General features: G+C 44.7%; 1 protein-coding gene across 3 annotated transcripts; it reads right to left on the bottom strand.

Moving 5' to 3' along the window:
- Window positions 1-224: 224 nt before the first annotated feature.
- Window positions 225-22,364, bottom strand: zbtb7b (zinc finger and BTB domain containing 7B). 3 transcript variants are annotated; one of them, XM_042305085.1, is made up of 4 exons: window positions 21,794-22,364; window positions 16,643-16,768; window positions 2,315-3,405; window positions 225-1,007 (listed from the first exon to the last, which is right to left on the bottom strand). In XM_042305085.1, the coding sequence occupies exons 3-4, from the start codon at window positions 3,397-3,399 to the stop codon at window positions 386-388; spliced, it is 1,707 nt and encodes a 568-aa protein (XP_042161019.1). In that variant the 5' UTR covers window positions 3,400-3,405; window positions 16,643-16,768; window positions 21,794-22,364; the 3' UTR covers window positions 225-385. The 3 variants fall into 3 exon arrangements, with proteins under 3 accessions (XP_042161019.1, XP_042161018.1, XP_042161017.1); XM_042305084.1 differs by having other exon boundaries at window positions 16,650-16,768; window positions 21,794-22,361; XM_042305083.1 differs by lacking the exons at window positions 16,643-16,768; window positions 21,794-22,364 and adding an exon at window positions 6,649-6,885.
- Between the last annotated feature and the right edge of the window lie 303 nt (window positions 22,365-22,667).

The following is a 22,667-nucleotide window of genomic DNA, read 5'->3' as shown; positions in this document are numbered from 1 at the left end:
TGAGAGAAAAGAACCCCATATCCCCATCAGCACATCTATGGGCAAAACATTCCCTCAATAAAGCCTCTTTTTATGTACAGCTAATAATAATAACCACAGCATGAAATAAAATAGAAATAATGGAAAATAGAAATAAAAGACAACTGAAATAAAAACAGAGCCATGAAACAACAATAACAAATCAGAAAACCCGTTTTCCATTATTCTTTTTGTATCGTTTAGTCTTTCTCTATCATTTAGTTTTTCTCTAAGCGCTTTGTAAGAAGGAGCAGGTCCAGTCACCTGAGTGAGATCACCATCCATACTGTAGGTGACACACACACACACACGCACAAACACATGCACACAGATACACATCCATGCACACTCTACTCATCCTCTCTTCTCACTCGTCTTCCTCATCCTCCTCTGCCTCCTCCTCCCATCTTGCATGCTGAAGTGCAGGAGAGTGGCCCCCGCCTGCCTCCTCCCCCTCCACCCCTCTCACCCCCAGCTCCAGGCCTCTCCACAGCAGACCAGGGTAGGGTAACCTGTGAGGCCCTAGGAGGGCTATAGCTTGCTCCCCGTCAGCCTCCTCCGGGAACACCATTTGACCTCCAGCCCCAGCCCCAGCCTCCGCTCCATCCCCCAGGCCAACCATCCCAGCACGGGGGTGGAATGCTGAGGCGTGGGGCTGCAGGTCCAGATTCTCAAGTTGGTCTGGAGAATACCCTCTTCCTCCTCCTCTAACCCTTCTGCCCTCTTCCCCGTGGTCAGCCCCAGGCCCGCGCCTCGGCCGTGCCCGGGTACGGACCTCCAGGCAGCTGAGGCCCTTGCGGTGGCGCTGGAGGTGGTCCTCACGGGCGAAGGCCTTGTGGCAGAGCGGGCACTCGAAGGGGCGTGCCCCACTATGGAGAGACAGGTGGTTCTTCAGGTCGTAGGAATGCAGGAAGCGGGCGGGGCAGTGGGGGCAAGGGTACGGGCGCTCCCCTGTGTGTTTACGCATGTGGATCTTCAACTTGTCATTCCTTAGAGAGAAAGGAAAGAGGATAATGGCTCAGCATCATATGTAGAACAATGCTAGCTCTGTAATCTGTTATAGATAAGTGTGTTAAACACACAGGTACATACCTGGTGATAATAGTATTAAAACACAGGTACATACCTGGTGATAATAGTATTAAAACACACAGGTACATACCTGGTGATAATAGTGTTAAACACACAGGTACATACCTGGTGATAATAGTATTAAAACACACAGGTACATACCTGGTGATAATAGTATTAAAACACACAGGTACATACCTGGTGATAATAGTATTAAAACACACAGGTACATACCTGGTGATAATAGTATTAAAACACACAGGTACATACCTGGTGATAATAGTGTTAAACACACAGGTACATACCTGGTGATAATAGTGTTAAACACACAGGTACATACCTGGTGATAATAGTGTTAAACACACAGGTACATACCTGGTGATAATAGTGTTAAAACACACAGGTACATACCTGGTGATAATAGTGTTAAACACACAGGTACATACCTGGTGATAATAGTGTTAAACACACAGGTACATACCTGGTGATAATAGTGTTAAACACACAGGTACATACCTGGTGATAATAGTGTTAAACACACAGGTACATACCTGGTGATAATAGTGTTAAACACACAGGTACATACCTGGTGATAATAGTGTTAAACACACAGGTACATACCTGGTGATAATAGTGTTAAACACACAGGTACATACCTGGTGATAATAGTGTTAAACACACAGGTACATACCTGGTGATAATAGTATTAAAACACACAGGTACATACCTGGTGATAATAGTGTTAAACACACAGGTACATACCTGGTGATAATAGTGTTAAAACACACAGGTACATACCTGGTGATAATAGTGTTAAACACACAGGTACATACCTGGTGATAATAGTGTTAAACACACAGGTACATACCTGGTGATAATAGTGTTAAACACACAGGTACATACCTGGTGATAATAGTGTTAAACACACAGGTACATACCTGGTGATAATAGTATTAAAACACACAGGTACATACCTGGTGATAATAGTGTTAAACACACAGGTACATACCTGGTGATAATAGTGTTAAACACACAGGTACATACCTGGTGATAATAGTGTTAAACACACAGGTACATACCTGGTGATAATAGTGTTAAACACACAGGTACATACCTGGTGATAATAGTGTTAAACACAAACATACAGGTACATACCTGGTGATAATAGTGTTAAACACACAGGTACATACCTGGTGATAATAGTGTTAAACACACAGGTACATACCTGGTAAAGCGGACCCCGCAGGTAGAGCACTCGAATGGTTTCTCCCCGGTGTGTGTTCTCATGTGTCTGGGCAGCTTCCCTGCTCCGTGGATGATCTTCTGACAGACAGGACACTGCTGGGGGGTCTGAGACTTCCTCTTCCTACCCCCTCCTCCTGCCCCTGTGGCCACCTCTTGCTCTACCAGGGGGGCTGAAGTAAAGCTGGGCACCCCACCGTTCCCCACTCCCTCCATCTCCTCCTCGTCTTCTGACAGCCTGTCGTCTGAGAGGGGAAGAGGGGGGTGGGGGGCGAGGAGGCGCTCCTGAGGCCAGCGCACCCCTCCGTTGACTGCTGTACTCCCTCTCCCTGCATTCCTGCCCTGCTTCCGCTCCCCGTTCTGTCCCGTGGTGGGGGGGTGTTCATCCTGCTCAGGGCTGGGGGGTCGGGTGGAGGGATGAGAGTGGGCCCCGTCTTGAACAGGTGAGGGGTGTGGAGGAGGAGTGGAGGGGTGCTGGTGTGTGTTAATATTGGGGCGATGAGGCAGTGGCTGGTGGTGCGATGACTCCACCTTGTTGACTCTCCGTCTGTCTATCTTCCTCCGGGAGCCTTTCTTCATCCCCCTCTCCACCCTTCTCTCCCTCTCCGCCTGTACCCTCTCCTCCCCCGTCTCCCACTCTACCTCCCCTGCAGTCTCCCCCAGTATGTCTCTACAGGCATCAACCACACACTGGATCCCCAGTAACTGAGCTCCTCTCAACACGTCTCTCATGCCAGAGCTGCGGATGGTCAGGGTGGCCGTGTAGGCAAACTCCAGCAGGGCATCCAGGGCATCGGGCGCGACACAGTCCAGCTGGCACACACTGAACCCTCCTCCTCCCCCCGCCTCACCCCCTGCCTCGGCCCCCTCTTCCGCCCCAAACAGCCCGCGGAAGTAGAGGCTGACGGCAGCCATGACAGAGCGGTGGGTAGGGTAGCGAGCACCCCGCGAGGTCAGGGTGAGGTCACAGAGTAGCCCCGCCCTGCGCTGGGCGTTGAGGCGGAACAGGATCTCGCTGCTGTGCTCTGGGAAGGGGATCCCGATCAGACCGTCCTCTCCTGGAGACATCGCCACCTGCAGGAGGGAACAGTTGGTTAGAATAACACAGACATTGAAGTTCAAGCTGAATCAAAATAATTCAGTGGCCACAGATGTTTGTTTTTTTACATGAAAAAAAAAATCAAGAATCAGACAAAGTTTTTTAAACATTTCTTCTGGTGTGGTGAATGTCAAGCAATGACATCAGAACAATATTGTGTATGCTTTTGATATAGATCACATTTCATGGCTTTGAATACAAGGAAACAAATGCTGACATACCTAGAATACCTCAGTGCATGGACGTGTCCTTTGTCAAGTAAAACTGTGTTAGTTAATGCAGTCACGGTGCAGAGATATTTTGGTTGGTACTGTAGCCTTTCATTACTAGCGTGACTTCCACAAAGAGCCCTCCTTCACGTGAGGGACCATATTAAACAAGAGCTTAGTGCTATCCCTCCTTCACGTGAGGGACCATATTAAACAAGAGCTTAGTGCTATCCCTCCTTCACGTGAGGGACCATATTAAACAAGAGCTTAGTGCTATCCCTCCTTCACGTGAGGGACCATATTAAACAAGAGCTTAGTGCTATCCCTCCTTCACATGAGGGACCATATTAAACAAGAGCTTAGTGTTATCCCTCCTTCACGTGAGGGACCATATTAAACAAGAGCTTAGTGCTATCCCTCCTTCACGTGAGGGACCATATTAAACAAGAGCTTAGTGCTATCCCTCCTTCACGTGAGGGACCATATTAAACAAGAGCTTAGTGCTATCCCTCCTTCACGTGAGGGACCATATTAAACAAGAGCTTAGTGCTATCCCTCCTTCACGTGAGGGACCATATTAAACAAGAGCTTAGTGCTATCCCTCCTTCACATGAGGGACCATATTAAACAAGAGCTTAGTGCTATCCCTCCTTCACGTGAGGGACCATATTAAACAAGAGCTTAGTGCTATCCCTCCTTCACGTGAGGGACCATATTAAACAAGAGCTTAGTGCTATCCCTCCTTCACATGAGGGACCATATTAAACAAGAGCTTAGTGCTATCCCTCCTTCACGTGAGGGACCATATTAAACAAGAGCTTAGTGCTATCCCTCCTTCACGTGAGGGACCATATTAAACAAGAGCTTAGTGCTATCCCTCCTTCACGTGAGGGACCATATTAAACAAGAGCTTAGTGCTATCCCTCCTTCACGTGAGGGACCATATTAAACAAGAGCTAAACAAGAGCTTAGTGCTATCCCTCCTTCACGTGAGGGACCATATTAAACAAGAGCTTAGTGCTATCCCTCCTTCACATGAGGGACCATAAACAAGAGCTTAGTGCTATCCCTCCTTCACGTGAGGGACCATATTAAACAAGAGCTTAGTGCTATCCCTCCTTCACGTGAGGGACCATATTAAACAAGAGCTTAGTGCTATCCCTCCTTCACGTGAGGGACCATATTAAACAAGAGCTTAGTGCTATCCCTCCTTCACGTGAGGGACCATATTAAACAAGAGCTTAGTGCTATCCCTCCTTCACGTGAGGGACCATATTAAACAAGAGCCCTCCTTCAGTGCCATATCCCTCCTTCACGTGAGGGACCATATTAAACAAGAGCTTAGTGCTATCCCTCCTTCACGTGAGGGACCATATTAAACAAGAGCTTAGTGCTATCCCTCCTTCACGTGAGGGACCATATTAAACAAGAGCTTAGTGCTATCCCTCCTTCACGTGAGGGACCATATTAAACAAGAGCTTAGTGCTCCCTCCTTCACGTGAGGGACCATATTAAACAAGAGCTTAGTGCTATCCCTCCTTCACGTGAGGGACCATATTAAACAAGAGCGTAGTGCTATCCCTCCTTCACGTGAGGGACCATATTAAACAAGAGCTTAGTGCTATCCCTCCTTCACATGAGGGACCATATTAAACAAGAGCTTAGTGTTATCCCTCCTTCACGTGAGGGACCATATTAAACAAGAGCTTAGTGCTATCCCTCCTTCAATCACTCCTCCCTTCTCCCTCGAACTAACACCCCCTCAACCCGAGATTACGACATCAGGAAAAAGTGATTTTGGCAGAGGGGGTGGGAAGGGGGGACAACTGGGAGGATCAGAGGGGGTAGAGGAGAAGGGGTGCCAGTGTGTGTGTGTGTGTGTCAGTGGTTGATAGTATTAGCTCCTTGATTAAAAATAGAGAAAGAGACGAAGGAGAGGAAGAGACAGAAAGAGGAAGGTGAAAGAGAGGAGTCAGACCGTACGGGGGACGACGTCCACACACAAGGTGATAGAGCTTTTGCGTATGTCACATCGTCAAAGGAAGATTCAAGTTATATGGATGCATTTCAAGTCAGGATTCTGCTCACTGAGTCTAACCTTAATAGTGTGCGGTGTGGTATTTCCTGAAACAGAACTATGACTTTAGGAAAGTGAAAACAGAGAAGAGTTCATGTTGGGTAAAACAAGACGTGTCTAGAAGTGTTTATGTGAGGATGAAAAGAAGGGAGGAGAAGAACAAGCTTCTGTTAAGACCTCATCACCCACTCCGTGTCCTCCCTTTCACACATGCCCTCCAGGGGAGGTGTATAATGGAGGAAGAGAGTGAGAGAGTGTGAAACAGAGAGAGCATTTAGGCCTAAAGCGGAAGTTTGTGTCTTACTCCATTTTACTAATCCATAGACTACTTTCTAGGTAGGTTACCAGGTCTATAGAAGTCTATATTGTCTATGTATACATATGATGAGGTTAATTTATAACACCCAAGGGCTCTCCTCTCCTGTTCCCCTGGCTCTCACCTAACCCCCTCTCCTGTTCCACAGTACCACTCACACCTGAGCAGACCACATTTTCCACAAACAACAGACTAACTCCCCCCTCCTCCCCCACCTTTGTCTCCCTCCCATAGCAACCACCATCAGCCCCCTAACCATCCTATAATACTGTCCACATAGCACCCTGGAGGGGCTCTCCTCGACGACAGTACATTCTGTTTCACCTGACTAACATGCTACAAGACACACCCCATTAAATACACACACACACACACACACACACACACACACACGTTGCGTGTCTCTCGCTTGGCTCCCCGAGTCCCCATTGTTCAGTTTGTGGTCTGTTGATCTTCATGCAATGTCAAAAACATACACACCCCACCCATAAAGTCCACACACTAACGTTCATATCGTCGCTCTTCAACAGAAACCCCAATCCCACCTGTATCAACAGAACCTTACCCTCCCAACCTCAACCCATCAGCTGTGTCTAAACCCAAACGGCACCCCTACCTTTCCTGCCTTCATGGCTGATAGAGGGACCGTCGACTGGAGGCGATGCTGTGTCTGTGTCATGGTATAAGTGTTTTTATACTTCAGTCTTCCTCACTTCTTCCTTCCTATATTACAGCCTTCTATTCTCCCTCGTACTCCTTAAACCTTTAACTCTCAAAGTTCAGAGAAGTTGGGGTTTCGCGTTCATCCTTGGGGATGTCTACCTCTTTCTCTCTCGCTCGTTCTCTCTCTTCCTGTTTTATGAAAAGAAGGTGCTTGGCGGCGGAGAGAGAGATTAAGAGATACCCCTCCCCCCTTTTCGCCCACACGCCCCTCTCTCCAAAATACAGCGGGTCCATTTTCTGAAACGAGCGATCGTAAGTTTCCGAAATACACAACTTCCTGGCCTGCCCCTCCCCGACCACAGATCTGACCTCTGACCTTGGCTGATGGACAGGTAGGAGGGATGTTTGTCCATCTGTCTAGACAGGTGGGGGGAACTTGGGTACAATAGTCTAAAGTGGCTTCTTCTCCTCGAAGAAGAAAGAAGAGGAAGGAAACCATGCTGGACTATTGAGACGCAGCCCGTGGTCTCATCCTTCAGCCACCAGCCACTTACGCACAGAATTAAGGATCTCTATGCACCGACATTACTGATGAGGGACCTTGAAAGAGGCTCAAAAATACCATACAACATGGTCAAATATGTGCAAATTTAGCCAAGTCAGCCAACATCAAAATGGTTAAAGTAGAAGTAACGTAAGAACCAAAATCATATTGGTGCTGTGAGTCATAATAGACCCAGCCACAGACATCAAGGTAGGTATTAGATGAAACAACCAACATGCCATATTACAGATGGTCTGTGATGATGATGATAAAGTCACATTAGAACAATCCATAAGGCAAATTTGACTGACTCTGTGAAGTCTTCTCCAAATGAATGCTTGTTCACTAAAACAACTCTTACATGTACCATTCTCGGTTTGATGCATCAAGCTATCGACGCTGGCATGGGTTTGTGCCACCGCCGCTCTCAGAGCAGGTAGGAAGTGATTTCAGGGAGATTTGTTCGAGGTGTTTCCTACGCTCGTAAGCATCTTAAACAACGCCCTGGAAAAAGCTGTAGACGAGGAGGACATCGACGGTGCTGCCAGAAAGGTCAAAATCCCCACCGAAAACACTGTGTGTGTGTGTGTGTGTGTACCTGTCATGAGGCACAAAACAATAAGCCAATAGAAAAGACAACTGTCCCAGCTGAGAGAAGGTTTTGTTTAAGAGAAAACTCAATGCTAACAGAATCCCCCTCCTAGAAATCAGAGGAGATAAAAAGAGAGATTAAGTGAACAGAGAAAAAGAGGGGGAGTGAGAGATAAAGACATATGAAGAGCATACTAGTGTTTAGTTTCCGGCGTAAAATAAAAAAAGCTGTGAGGGGTGGTTTTCGATTCCTCAGAAGGGGGATGTAAGTGTTGTTCAGAAGGGTATACGTGTTGTTCGGAAAAAGGGAAGAGATTCCTGTTAATCGAACAAATGTGAGTCACTTTATAAACGAGACACACACACACACACACAGTTAAAAAGTAGGAATGATCTTTGACGGTAAGACATTTTTTCTTTCTTTCTCCCCTTGTCCCCTGTCCTTTCTCGCTCTCTCTTAGTCACCCTGTTTCTAGTTTCTAGTTGTTCAGCAGCCCCTGTTCTAACAGTCAGGGACAGCCATCTCTGGCTGCTGATCCCTCTTTAACTAACATATAGCACTATAGATTACACAGCCACCCAAACATACACTGACGTGTGTTTAATCAACACATTCAAATGACTACAAACCATTTGAAACACAGCTCCTTTTCCCACAAGAATGGAAGTAAAAACCAAGAAAAAACAACCAAGTGGAAAGTATGTGGAAAAACATGTCAGACTGTTATGTTGAAGAAAACATAACGGCACACCACTTTACAAAACACTTCGTGGAAATGTGGAAGACATTAGGAAGCAGTGAAGACAAACAAATGTGACAAATGAATATAATAGTAACTAAAACCCATATTAAGAATTATTGTTGAAATATGCTGTACAATTGGTATAAACTGTAGGCTATATTACAGTGAAAGACTCACTCCTCATGCTTCAAGTGAATTAAAACCAACACATTAAACTAAAACTATAAACAATGGAGCCAGTTGAAAACTGTTTATGTAGTAAATAAGTTCATTTTATTTTCAAAAAATAAAACACTTCGTCATCCCCTTTTCTTTAATGATTGGTGGCCAACTTATCTCTCGGTTTCAGAGCGGATTCTCAACTCCCACTCCTCTGTCGACAGTTGACTACCTTTCCTCCCCTCCGACAATACGGCTTCCTCTTCCCTCGCCTTCGTCATGTACATCACACTCTCTAAAAGCTCTTATAATGGTTCACTGCCCCATTCTAACTCAAAATGGACTGGAGAAATATACATATTTCTGGACAGGAAATAACAACACTTTAAATGGGGTCCTGATAGATTGAATATGTAAAAAACAATTGGACCATCAGAATAATGATTAAAGGTATTGTCCATTTGACTGCAACTTGAACGGAGTTCACCAAGTGAGAGATCAATAGTAGTTGACACAAACAAGACATTAGACTGTTATTACACTGGTGCTTATTTTCCCTTACAGCCTGTAACGTCTCCCAATCCACACCAGTTATATCAGCTCTGCTCTGAACGGCCCAGGGGGGAAATATGACTTTACTCCATTTACAGAAATGTGTTTCAATTCATTCTGATGTCAGACGCTTTCCGTGTGTGTTCATTCATAATATGTTCAAACTTCTAATGCTCTAATGTATTTCACATCCACGTTTCACAGGCCCTACCAATCCACACCTGACCAGAAATACTGTACAAATGTCAAATGCAATGAAAGTTTGCAAAATATAGCTACTTCTTCATTTAGTTTAATTTAGAAAACAACATTTTTTTTCAGTGAAGGCTTAAATAAATGACTATAAAGAAAACAAGGAAACAAGGTTTATGGAAATAATTACACAATGTACGAACATAAACTCAATAAAGGTTATTTGTAAGCAACAATTGTAACCCTGAAAGATGTATTTAAATTGTGTGTGATAAAATTACTTTTTTTGTTCTGATACAATGAAACGATTTATGAATTTCTTAATATGTTATAAAGATTATTATGCAAAGCTTAAGAGAGGGGTGGGTGGCAGTGAAATGTATTATTCCATGAAGGCTGAAAGAACACACACAGCAGACCTACGGAGATGTGTCATTACATACAACATGAAGAATACTCATGGGAGGATAACATACTATAGGTCCATCAGACCTACAGAGATGTGTCATTACATACAACATGAAGAATACTCATGGGAGGATAACATACTATAGGTCCATCAGACCTACGGAGATGTGTCATTACATACAACATGAAGAATACTCATGGGAGGATAACATACTAGGTCATTTCAGTCCATCAGACCTACAGAGATGTGTCATTACATACAACATGAAGAATACTCATGGGAGGATAACATACTATAGGTCCATCAGACCTACGGAGATGTGTCATTACATACAACATGAAGAATACTCATGGGAGGATAACATACTATAGGTCCATCAGACCTACAGAGATGTGTCATTACATACAACATGAAGAATACTCATGGGAGGATAACATACTATAGGTCCATCAGACCTACAGAGATGTGTCATTACATACAACATGAAGAATACTCATGGGAGGATAACATACTATAGGTCCAGCAGACCTACAGAGATGTGTCATTACATACAACATGAAGAATACTCATGGGAGGATAACATACTATAGGTCCATCAGACCTACAGAGATGTGTCATTACATACAACATGAAGAATACTCATGGGAGGATAACATACTATAGGTCCAGCAGACCTACAGAGATGTGTCATTACATACAACATGAAGAATACTCATGGGAGGATAACATACTATAGGTCCATAGGTCAGACCATTACATACAGAGATGTGTCATTACATACAACATGAAGAATACTCATGGCAGGATAACATACTATAGGTCCAGCAGACCTACGGAGATGTGTCATTACATACAACATGAAGAATACTCATGGGAGAATAACATACTAGGTCATTTCAGTCCATCAGAACTACACACAAACCAAACTAAACGAGAACTCAATTAAACCAAGAATCAGTTTAAATATGTATAATTTACATGAGACAACCAGAACAGCACAGGTGGAACCAAACAACTGCTGTTCCCAAACAAAACAACACAGCAAGGCCTGAGAGAAGGAAATTAGGAGTCATGATTCTCTGTTCATACCGTTTCTCCTCCTCCACGTGCTCCTCTGGCTCTCAGTGCTTCTCTATCTCCTATCACACACTCGTTTTAGCCTCTCTCCCCCTCTTAAACATAGGAGGCTGGGAGAGAGGTGTTGGTTTAGGTGCATCTTCTCAGAGGAGGGGTGAGAGAGAGGTAAAAGAGGGGATGATGAGAAGAGTTCCTCCCCACACAGAACCTTATTCAGCCCAACACAAGTTGGCAACACTATGTACCTCCTGTATGTAATGAACTATGAATACATTTACAGGCATTCATAAAGCAGCTATAAAAGCATTCGCAACATGTCATGAAGGCTTATTGCATGTATGAATTGTTATTAAATGTGAGACACATCCCCATTCTCCATCTCTTCCTCCATCATCATCTTCATCATTTACAGTATATCTTGACCCTGCACCGTTTCTGAAGTACAATAAAACCCAGACCCTCTCTACTCCCTCCACTGATAACTCTCCCTGAACCGGATATTTGCATCTTACAAAGAGATATAAAAACAGACCCAGCCAGAGAGAATTTGAATCTTCATTTGAATTCGTTAAAAGGCTGGATAACGAGAATAAAGACAACATTATGGTAATTACCGGTACATCCAAGACGTGGCTTAAGCAATTCTATAAAGATGAAAACTATGTGATTATATAGGGAATAATAATTGCACTCAACCATGCAATAAAGATCTGCCAAGATGGAGGACATTCTTAATAGTGGCAAAGTAACAAAAACACACAAACCATATCCAGGAAAAGGTTCCAATCTTATGATCCTTTTGTACCTGCATCCAGCCCCTCTGCTTAGCTAAACTGGGGCAGTGTGTGTGTGTGTGTGTTGAGGTCTTAGTTCCAAGAACACATTACATTATTCATTTGACTGGCAGAGCAGTACAGAGCGGAGGCCCTTAACCCAGCCCTCCCACCACACCGAGGACATTTTGCATGTTATCCCAATTTACCGATGGGAATCAAGGGTTTTATTCAGGAGGGACGAACGGTACAGAACCTTCACATAGAAGACGTATTGTACATATTGTATAGAGCAGACACGCCTCTCTGCCAAAAACAGGAGTGAGGAGAGAAGAGGGAGAAAAAAAGAGAAATGTGAGGTTGGAAAGAGGAAAGGGGGTCTGAGATTTGAGGGGAGATCAAGGAGATGAGAAGAATACGGCTGAGGTTTGTTTGACTTTAAAATAGACGTGTTCCTAGAGAACATACCAGGAAAGCAGAGAGTGGGAGAGGAGAGGTGGTAAGACTGTCAGCCAACGAGTGAGTGAGGGGTGGGGGTAAAGAAAGATGTAAAGATAGGTATAGAATGAGGCAGGGTGGGGTAAATATCACAGGAAAATCACACCTTTACCAACAACCTGTGTCAGGGACAAGAAATAAGAGAAGAGTTCTGTTACAAAGAGAGGTGAGAGGAGGGGGACAGAAAGGCAGAGAGAGGTGAGAGGAGGGGGGAATGAATGGGGACAGAAAGGCAGAGAGAGGTGAGAGGGGGAGGGGGGGGACAGAAAGGCAGAGAGAGGGGAGACGGAGAGGAAGAGTGACGTGAACAGAGGTTAGAGAAACAGAGAATGTTAGAAGAGAGAAAGAAAGGGGGAGGGAGCGAGAGACTGTGACAGGAAGTAGCTGCAGTGAGTCCTTGCAGGTGTGTGTCTGCAGATGTCTGAGGGGAGATGTGGTAACAATCGCTATCATTAGCAATCAGTGAAAGGGAGTTTCACAAAGATGGGGAACACACACACACAGGCCTGAGAAAGGATTATTTGTGTTTGTGTGTGTCAATGCATATGTGTGTGTGTGTGTGTGTGTGTATGGGAGGGCTTTACTAGTTCTAACACATGCTGACAAAGTGGTTTCACACCTTCTATCTGTATCTGGTCAGCAGTTTCAGCCAGCCCCCAAGACAACATGTGTGAACAGCAGAGTGTGTGAATGAGTGGTCAATTTATGTGCAGAACTTGTGAGTTTGTGTGTTTTTACAAACGGGTGAAAAAAGCTTGTGTGTCTTTCAATGTGATAGTGTGTGTGTCTGTGTGTGACTTGTGTACTTGATGCACTGTGTGTGTGTCTGCTTGCTGGGTGAAGTTGCCACATCATTAGGGAGGGTCTCGACAGCTGTTCCTCTGTCTTACACATTACCTCCCTTTTCAGAGAATGATGTCGCAAATCACGCTAGGAAGGGGATACACACACACACCCATACACAGAGATACATGCTCATAGACACCCCTACAAACACACACAGACACATACACACCCATACACAGAGATACATGCTCATAGACACCCCTACAAACACACACAGACACATACACACCCATACACAGAGATACATGCTCATAGACACCCATACAAACACACACAGACACATACACACCCACACAGACAAACAAACACGAACATAGACACAAACCCCTACAAACACACACACCGATGTCGCAAAACTAACTGATCCTGATCGGCTTCCTCTTCCTCTGCTGTGAGGACTGACAACCACGAGGTGAGATGGAGAGATAAATGGATGACAAAACAGACAGAAAAGTAAAGGAGGAACAACCATGTCAGCTATTAGAAAGAGACAGTATATAACTTATACGGTATATGCCTACAGGAAGAAAAAGAGAGAGATATTGATAGCGGTAGGGGACAGGAAGAAAAAGAGAGAGATATTGATAGCGGTAGGGGACAGGGAGAAAGAGAGATATTGATAGCGGTAGGGGACAGGGAGAAAGAGAGATATTGATAGCGGTAGGGGACAGGGAGAAAGAGAGATATTGATAGCGGTAGGGGACAGGGAGAAAGAGAGATATTGATAGCGGTAGGGGACAGGGAGAAAAAGAGAGAGATATTGATAGCGGTAGGGGACAGGGAGAAAAAGAGAGATATTGATATTGATAGCGGTAGGGGACAGGGAGAAAAAGAGAGAGATATTGATAGCGGTAGGGGACAGGGAGAAAGAGAGATATTGATAGCGGTAGGGGACAGGGAGAAAGAGAGATATTGATAGCGGTAGGGGACAGGGAGAAAGAGAGATTGATAGCGGTAGGGGACAGGGAGAAAGAGAGATATTGATAGCGGTAGGGGACAGGGAGAAAGAGAGATATTGATAGCGGTAGGGGACAGGGAGAAAGAGAGATATTGATAGTGGTAGATACTGTAGTAGTGTTTTTTGTGCTTTGTCAACAGGGGGGTGAGCGGTTGCTTTTACTATAATCTGTGGCTGAAAGGGTTGATACATAGAATATGCAGTTATTTCAGCTGTCCTTTGAGAAACAACAGAATGTCTGCCTTCCTGTCACTGGTCAGAACACCCACCCATCTCTCGTCCAATTACAGCAGTGCAGCACTTTGACCAAAGATTCAAACGTTGATGGGGAAAATTCTACTGGTGCTCAGCCAATCAGAGCTCATCGAATACCGCACTCTCAATGTCTGGAGTACTGCCTTCTCATGGTACTGTACTTACAACAGCTACAACATCTAGCTGTCATTTCTCATCCAAATGTATCTAAAAGGTTAGGGGTCATTTTCACAAGATACAGGAGATGATTCTCTGCGGTGTGTCATTGTCTCTCTTTCCCTGAACCGCTGGCTCACTGTACCTGTTTATGAGCAACGCCCCCTCACTATCTACACCAACATTTACACCATTACCAGAAAAACAAATCATGTTCTCTGTCACTACTTTTTAACACTCTTTTCATCTTAAAGGGGTGTCTGTCATTACAGGAAGTAAAGTATTGCCACTTCCTGCTCTTCCATCCCCCTGACAGTAGGCGGGTGGTGTGCGTTGGTAGGCTGGCAGGCCGGTGGTCGAGAGAGAGAGATAGGGCTGTGAAACACAACAGAAACTGGAGACTGAAAAAGGAGAAACGCCATATGCACTACTTCCTCTAGTGAGACAGATCTACTGGAGGCAAACTAGGCTGTGGGGTACATGGACATTCAGTAGAGTACCTTAGTCAATGGCACAGCATCTCGACATTATGGTTAAGGCCTACATGAAGTGTATTGGTTCAAATGTTTGTACTGCCCTTATATGGTAATAACCAAACAGAACATGTCCCTGACTCTGACCACTGTGTGTGAATGGAATAATGGATAATATGCAGAAACTCTATGATGGCGCTAATAGACTAGTCTAAAAGTTCAACCCTTCTAAGAGTGGGAAAAGGAGGGAATATGGAAAGGGATAATGGATGGATGAAGGAGCTGAGCAGATAAAGGAGGACTGAATGGGTGGTGTAGGGGAACAGGGAGATGGATGAAGGGAGTATGGATGGATGAAGGAGCTGAGCAGATAAAGGAGGACTGAATGGGTGGTGTAGGGGAACAGGGAGAGGTATGAAGGGAGTATGGATGGATGAAGGAGCTGAGCAGATAAAGGAGGACTGAATGGGTGGTGTAGGGGAACAGGGAGATGTATGAAGGGAGTATGGATGGATGAAGATAAAGGAGGACTGATAAGGGAACAGGACTGAATGGGGATGGATGAAGGAGCTGTGAATGGGGGTGTAACAGGGAGATGTATGAAGGGAGTATGGATGGATGAAGGAGCTGAGCAGATAAAGGAGGACTGAATGGGTGGTGTAGGGGAACAGGGAGAGGTATGAAGGGAGTATGGATGGATGAAGGAGCTGAGCAGATAAAGGAGGACTGAATGGGTGGTGTAGGGGAACAGGGAGAGGTATGAAGGGAGTATGGATGGATGAAGGAGCTGAGCAGATAAAGGAGGACTGAATGGGTGGTGTAGGGGAACAGATGTATGATGGGATGATGGGGAGATGAGAGGAAGATACATTTGATATGAAGGAGTAAAGGTATAGAAGGAAAGGAAGGGAGGGAGCTCTTAAATCTGCTGATGCAGAGTAAAGAGGGGGACTTTGTCCTCCCCCTCTCTCTCCCCCTGTCTTGTCCTCCCACTCAGCCTACTGTATGTATCTGAAACTGAAACCCCTATTGTGAACAGGGGGAATTTATATACAGGGCCACATGCCCTAATTCATATACTTACTGGAATTGTGTGTGTGTGTGTGTGTGTGTGTGTGTGTGTGTGTGTGTGTTATCTTAAAATGTTCCTCTTTCCTTTAAAGACCATTCACTGTTGTTACACCCCCCCCACCACCACCCTCACCACCCTAACTATAACACACACACACTGGTCATACTTCTGCACGGCCCCAATCACATGATCTGTCACTTGCTCACGAACGCACACACTAACTCGAAGTACAGCGTTTGCTAAATGACTTTATGTAAATGTAGCCATTGCTGGCCCTTGGATTTGCGTGTTCAAGTGAACCGTATTCCAAACACTGAGTCCAAAACCCTGGCTGAGAATCAGTGAAAGAAGACAGAGTGAGACACAATATACTGTACAGTACACATCAACTCTGCAGGGTTCCTTCCTGACACATACTGGACTGTACCAAAATCACTATCTTATGGGGGTGCCCTCATTCAACACATTTTAACATGTATGAAGGTTCACTGATTTTTTTTTATGAGAGTGGCCTGCAGCACCCCAGGGCAGCCATGTCATATAATCTCTAGTTTCTATACCTATAGTAGGATAGGCGCTGTCAACGACTGGGACAATTATACTTTATTTAGTTCAATGCAGTTAATGTGCAACACTCAACATTCCACACCTCTTACCTCCAGTCCATAAACTCAGATGAGGATGGGTCCCTGCTCTCTTCCTCCCTCTCTATTTTCCACTTCTTCCTGCTTCTGTTCTTTTCCAGCAGAGCCAAAAGGTTTCCAGGGATACAAAGCTGAGGGGATGAGATGTTTGGATAGTTAGATGATTTGAACAAACTTTATTGATCCCAGAGGACTGACAGATTGACACCAACATACACATACAGTGCCTTCAGAAACTATTCAACCCCTTTTTTTTGTGTTACAGCCTGAATTTAAAATGGATTAAATTGAGATTTTGTGTCACTAATCTACACACAATATCCTAGAATGTCAAAGGGGAATTTAGATTATTAATTTATAAAAATGTCAAAATGCCTTGAGTCAATAAGTATTCAACCTCTTTGTTATGGCAAGCCAAAATAGGTTCATGAGTACAAATTTGCTTAACAAATCACATAATAAATTGCAGCGACTCACTCTGTGTGCAATAGTAGTGGTTAACATGATATGAATGACTACCCCATCTCTGTACCCCAGACATAGAATTATCTGTAAGGTCCCTCAGTCGAGTAGTGAATTTCAAGCACATACTGTACATTCTGAAAGTATTCAGGACTCCTTCACCTTTTCTACATGTTGTTACGTTACAGCCTTATTCTAAAATGGATTAAATATTGTTTTCCCTCATCAAATCTACACACAATAACCCATAACGACAAAGTGAAAAACATTTTTATTTTCCTAATTTATTCAAAATTAGAAATACCTTATTTACACAAGTACTCAGACCCTTTGCTATAAGACTTCAAATTGATCTCAGGTGCATCCTGTTCAAATGATAATTATTGAGATGTTTCTACAACTTGATTTGTCACCTATGGTAAATTCAATTGATTGGACATGATTTGGAAAGGCACACACCTGTCTATATAAGGGCTCACAGTTGACAGTGCATGTCAGAACAAAAACCAAGCCATGAGGTCAAATGACTTGTCCGTAGAGCTCCGAGACAGGGTTATGTTGAGGCACAGATCTGGGGAAGGGTACCAAAACATTTCTTCAGCATTGAAGGTCCCCGAAAACACAGAGGCCTACATCATTCTTAAATGGAAGAAGTTTGGAACCACCAAGACTCTTCCTAGAACTGACTGCGCAATCGGGGGAGAAGGACCTTGGTCAGGGAGGTAACCAAAAACCCGATGGTCACTCTGACAGCGCTCCAGAGTTCCTCTGTGAAGATGAGAGAACCTTCCAGAAGGACAACGATCTCTTCAGCACTCCACCAATCAAGCCTTTATGGTAGAGTGGCCAGACAAAAGCCACTCCTCAGTAAAAGGCACATGACAGCATGCTTGGAGTTTGCCAAAAAGCACCAAAAGGACTCTCACACCAAGAGAAACAAGATTCTCTGGTCTGATGAAACCAAGATTGAAGTCTTTGGCCTGAATGCCAAGTGTCACATCTGGAGGAAACCTGGCACCATCCCTACAGTGAAGCATGGTGGTGGCAGAATCATGCTTTGTTGATGTTATTCAGCGGTAAGGACTTGGAGACTAGTCAGGATTGAGGGAAAGATGAACGGAGCAAAGTACAGAGATCCTTGATGAAAACCTGCTCCAGAGTGCTCAGAACCTCAGACTGGGGCGAAGGGTCACCTTCTAACAGGACAACAACCCTAAACACACAGCCAAGACAATGCAGGAGTGGCTTCGGGGCAAGTTTCTGAATGACCTTGAGTGGCCCAGCCAGAGCCCGGACTTGAACCCGATTGAACATCTCTGAAGAGACCTGAAAATAGCTATGCAGCGACGCTCCCCATCCAACATGACAGAGCTTGAGAGGATCTGCAGAGAAGAATGTGAGAAACTCCACAAATACAGGTGTGTCAAGATTGTAGCATAATATCCAAGAAGATTGGTGGTGCTTCAACAAAGTGCTGAGTAAAGGGGCTGAATATTTATGTAAATGTGATATTTCTAAAAAACTGTTTTGGCTTTGTCGTTATGTGGAATTGTGTGTAGATTGATGAGAGGAAAAATTGTTTTAATCCATTTTAGAATAAGGCTGTAAAGTAACAAAATGTGAAAAAAGTAAAAGGGGTCTGAATGCAATGTATTCAACCACAAAGACCAGGGAGGTTTTCCAATGCCTCACAAAGAAGGTTACCTATTGGTAAATGGGTAAACAAAATAAAGAGCAGACATTGAATATCCCTTTGAGCATTGTGAAGTTATGAACTACACTTTGGATGATGTATCAATACACCCAGTCACTACAAAGATACAGGCGTCCTTCATAACTAAGTTGCTGGAAAGGAAGGAAACTGCTCAGGGATTTCACCATGAGGCCAGTGGTGACAGTAAAACAGTCAAAAAGAGTTTAATGGCTGTGATAGGAGAAACCAGAGTATGGATCAACAGCATTGTAGTTACTCCACAATACTAACCTAATTGGCAGAGTGAAAATAAGGTAGCCTGTACAGAATGAAAATATTCTGTACAGGCATCCTGTTTGCAACAAGGCACTAAAGTAATACTGCAGAAAATGTGGCATAGCAACTCATTTTTGAGGGCAAATCCAACACATTACGGAGTACCACTCTCCATATTTTCAAGTATAATGGTGACTGCATCTTGCTATGGGTATGCTTGTAATCGTTAAGGACTGGGGAGTTTTTCAGGATAAGTAAATAAATGGAATGGAGCTAAGCACAGGTAAAATCCTAGAGAAAAACCTGATTCAGTCTGCTTTCCACCAGACTCTGGGAGATGAATTCCCCTTTCAGCAGGACAATGGTTGAATCTGTGTTTGAAATTCACTGCTTGACTAAGGGACCTTACAGATAATTGTATGTGTGGGATACAGAGATGAGGTAGTCATTTAAAAATCATGTTAAACACTATTATTGCACACAGAGTGAGTCCATGCAACTTATTATGTGACTTGTTAAGCAAATTTGGACTCCTGGCTTGTTATAACAAAGGGGTTGAATACTTACTGACTCAAGACATTTCAGATTTTCATTTGTAATTCATTTGTAAAAATGTTTAAAAAAAACATAATTCCACTTTGACATTATAGGGTATTGTCTGTAGATCAGTGACCAAAAAATCTCAATTGAAACAATTTTACATTTCAGGCTATTAACACAACAAAATGTGGGAATTTTTCTTCCACTTGGACATCAGAGTATTTTGTTTAGATCAGACAAAAAAACAAACAATTAAATCCATTTGAATCCCACTTTGACGCAACGAAACTTTGGATAAGTCAAGGGGGTTGAATAGTTTCTCTAGGCACAGTATTTAATATCTGCTTCGTGAGACAGAGACACAGGGGAGGAAAGGGGCCAAATACTGAGGGAATAAGGTGAAGGAAAAGAGAGACAAACAGGAGATCAAAAGATAAACGAGAAGTGATATATAAAGAGAAAATGAACCTAAACACACAGTGTGTCAGATGATGTGTTAGACATGGTGAGGGGTTCAGGGTGGGGGACGGAGAAAGACCACTTCCCACTTCACCAGGCCACAGAGCAGAAGTGGCCTACACTAACAATGAACAGGGCTGGGAAACAGGCACAGCACACACCTGTGTAGGACCACAGACATCCTCAGACACACACACACACACACACACACACACACACACACACACACTGCACTATCCCATACTCAGTGGCAAGAGCAGAGACTATACCCATTATCTGTCATAATTGAGAAGGTGCATGTAAATGTCATTTGGTGTTTGTGAGTGTGTACATGTGTGTGGTAGGGAGAGAGAGGGGTCATGAGAACAGTCCGATCTAGTAAATGACCGGAGTAATTAAGTTACCATGACACCAGAAGGAGAGATGAGAAGAGAGGGAGGGGTAGATCAGTTACCACTAAGCCAAAGACAGTCTACACAGACTTTCCAGGTCTCCCAACTGTCATTTAGTTGGTAGTAAGAATGCTTCAATTCAGACAAGTGGCAATTAGGGTTGACAGTGCAGAACTGTTTCTGCTTCTCGCTCTCTTTTCCCTTCCATCTCTCACACTAAATAGTGGAATTATTCACAGAGTTGGGGTTTGTGACAAATCTAATCTGCATTAAAGACGTCAACAATACCTATTTGTCAAGATCACACACGGAAACCCACAGTACAAATATTAGCCTACATACTGTTACAGGGCAAATGTTTTCCTTATTCCTTCCAGGTGCACTGAAGTTCAGGTCTAGACCCAACACTGTTTGGAGAACTATTGTGTGAAAAATAAACATTGTAGACCAGAAACCCTTCAGTGGATTGGACTAATATCATGGTGTCCATAAAGTGGTATATCAAACAACAAACTCAGACAGAGGACCAAACCCAAGCCAGTTTGGCAGGTTCAGCAGGTCTGTCTGTACCACAAGAGGGGCGAGTCAGCAACCCACACACACACACACACACACACACACACACACACACACACACACACACACAGGCACACAGGCACACATGACAGCCTCCCACCATCCATAGCCTAAGTTTTATACATTTAAAAGCCCTCATCCATCCAGCATTAATATACATTTCAAGAACATTACATCAGCAACAGAGCTATAGAATTTAAGATAAAGGATATGTCAACGTGTGGTGACAACAGCATAGCCTACTGAAAGGGTCGTGGAATAATAGAATTCGTGGCCAAAGTTGGCCTGCGGTGGAGCACATGGCTTATTGCCTACAGAGGCCGGCGATGTGCGTGAGAACAGGTTAGGTTTTGGATGTCAGCCGGTGTTCGCTGCTATAATTAGAAGCCAAGCCTCCAGAAGTGTACCCGTCGACCCTGCTTGTTCACCTGGCCACATCCACACAGGTAGCAACACAGAGCAACTAACCTGAGATCACATACATATTCCCTGCTAATGTAATTGAAATAGTATGTGTTCTTGTGTCAAAATAAGCCTCTAGGAAAAGAGAGCGCGAAAATCATAGGGAGAAATTATTGTCGACACGTCACACAGGAGTTACCGAATACCCATGACGTAGTCCTCCCGTAACCCCGGTTAGGACCGGGGGGTCAGGAGCGGTTGTTATAGAAAATGGGAAAGACACGCGTAAAGTCCTAACTTTAAGAATTCCATAATAACCCCCCCAAAACAGAGAGCGAGTGAGGGAGCGGGTTTACCTGTGCGCCGGTGTCACCTATGTTATCTCGTCGCGTCCCACCTGACCGGCTTCTGTACTTCCTGGATTCACTCCCACCAGCCTCTCTCCCCCCCTCGTCGCTCTCCGGGGGTCACCGCTCTCTCGGCACTGTCCAAATTCTCACACCAGTCCCTCTGACGAACCACGTATTGCCCGGGAGTTCTCTGTAATATCAGCTTCTTCTTGACTCTCTGCCGGCGTTTATATCCCCCTGCCTCGGCTCTCTCTTTGCAGACCGCCGGCTTGCTGGGCTGTTCTCCCCCCTCTCTGACTCCGCTGGCCCATTCCAACTCCAGGCAGCTCCTCCTTGAACCAGGAAGCGGCTTGCCCTACTTTACACCCCGCCGCGGATTGGCTCTGGCGGGGCTGGAGAGGGACCGCTGGGGTGGGCAGGGCACAGGGGTCGGCCACGGTGCGATAGGCCAGAGGAAGTGTCTGTCGTAGCGAGGTGGGAGGGAAGAAGGGCCGAGGTGGGCATGTTGTTATAGAGACTCGCGGGGCAGGTTGAAGGTCTGTGAGGGATCACATCGGGGCTAAGAGGTGGGCACAGAGATGGAGATAATCGTTTGAGGGCATATGCGTGTGCCAGCTGCAGCGGACATTTCCACTTGAAATGGATCGCCTTATTTAAACGCGCTATTTATGGTGCTCGTGCAGTTTATCTGCCTCTGTCAGGCTGTTACTGTACATCTCTCTCTCTCGTTCCCACCTCCCTGCATCTCTCTCTCTCTCTCTCTATGCGCACCTTAAGCATTTCATTTGCAAATGAAGCTATGGCGACCAAGACAAGAGGTGACCATAGAGACAGAGAAACCAGCAGGTGCACATACAGTAGATATGTAGGCTACTACTCA

This window comes from Oncorhynchus tshawytscha, linkage group LG23 (genome assembly GCF_018296145.1).
Source record: "Oncorhynchus tshawytscha isolate Ot180627B linkage group LG23, Otsh_v2.0, whole genome shotgun sequence".
NCBI lineage: Eukaryota > Metazoa > Chordata > Actinopteri > Salmoniformes > Salmonidae > Oncorhynchus > Oncorhynchus tshawytscha.
This window is presented reverse-complemented; position numbering and strand designations above follow the sequence as displayed.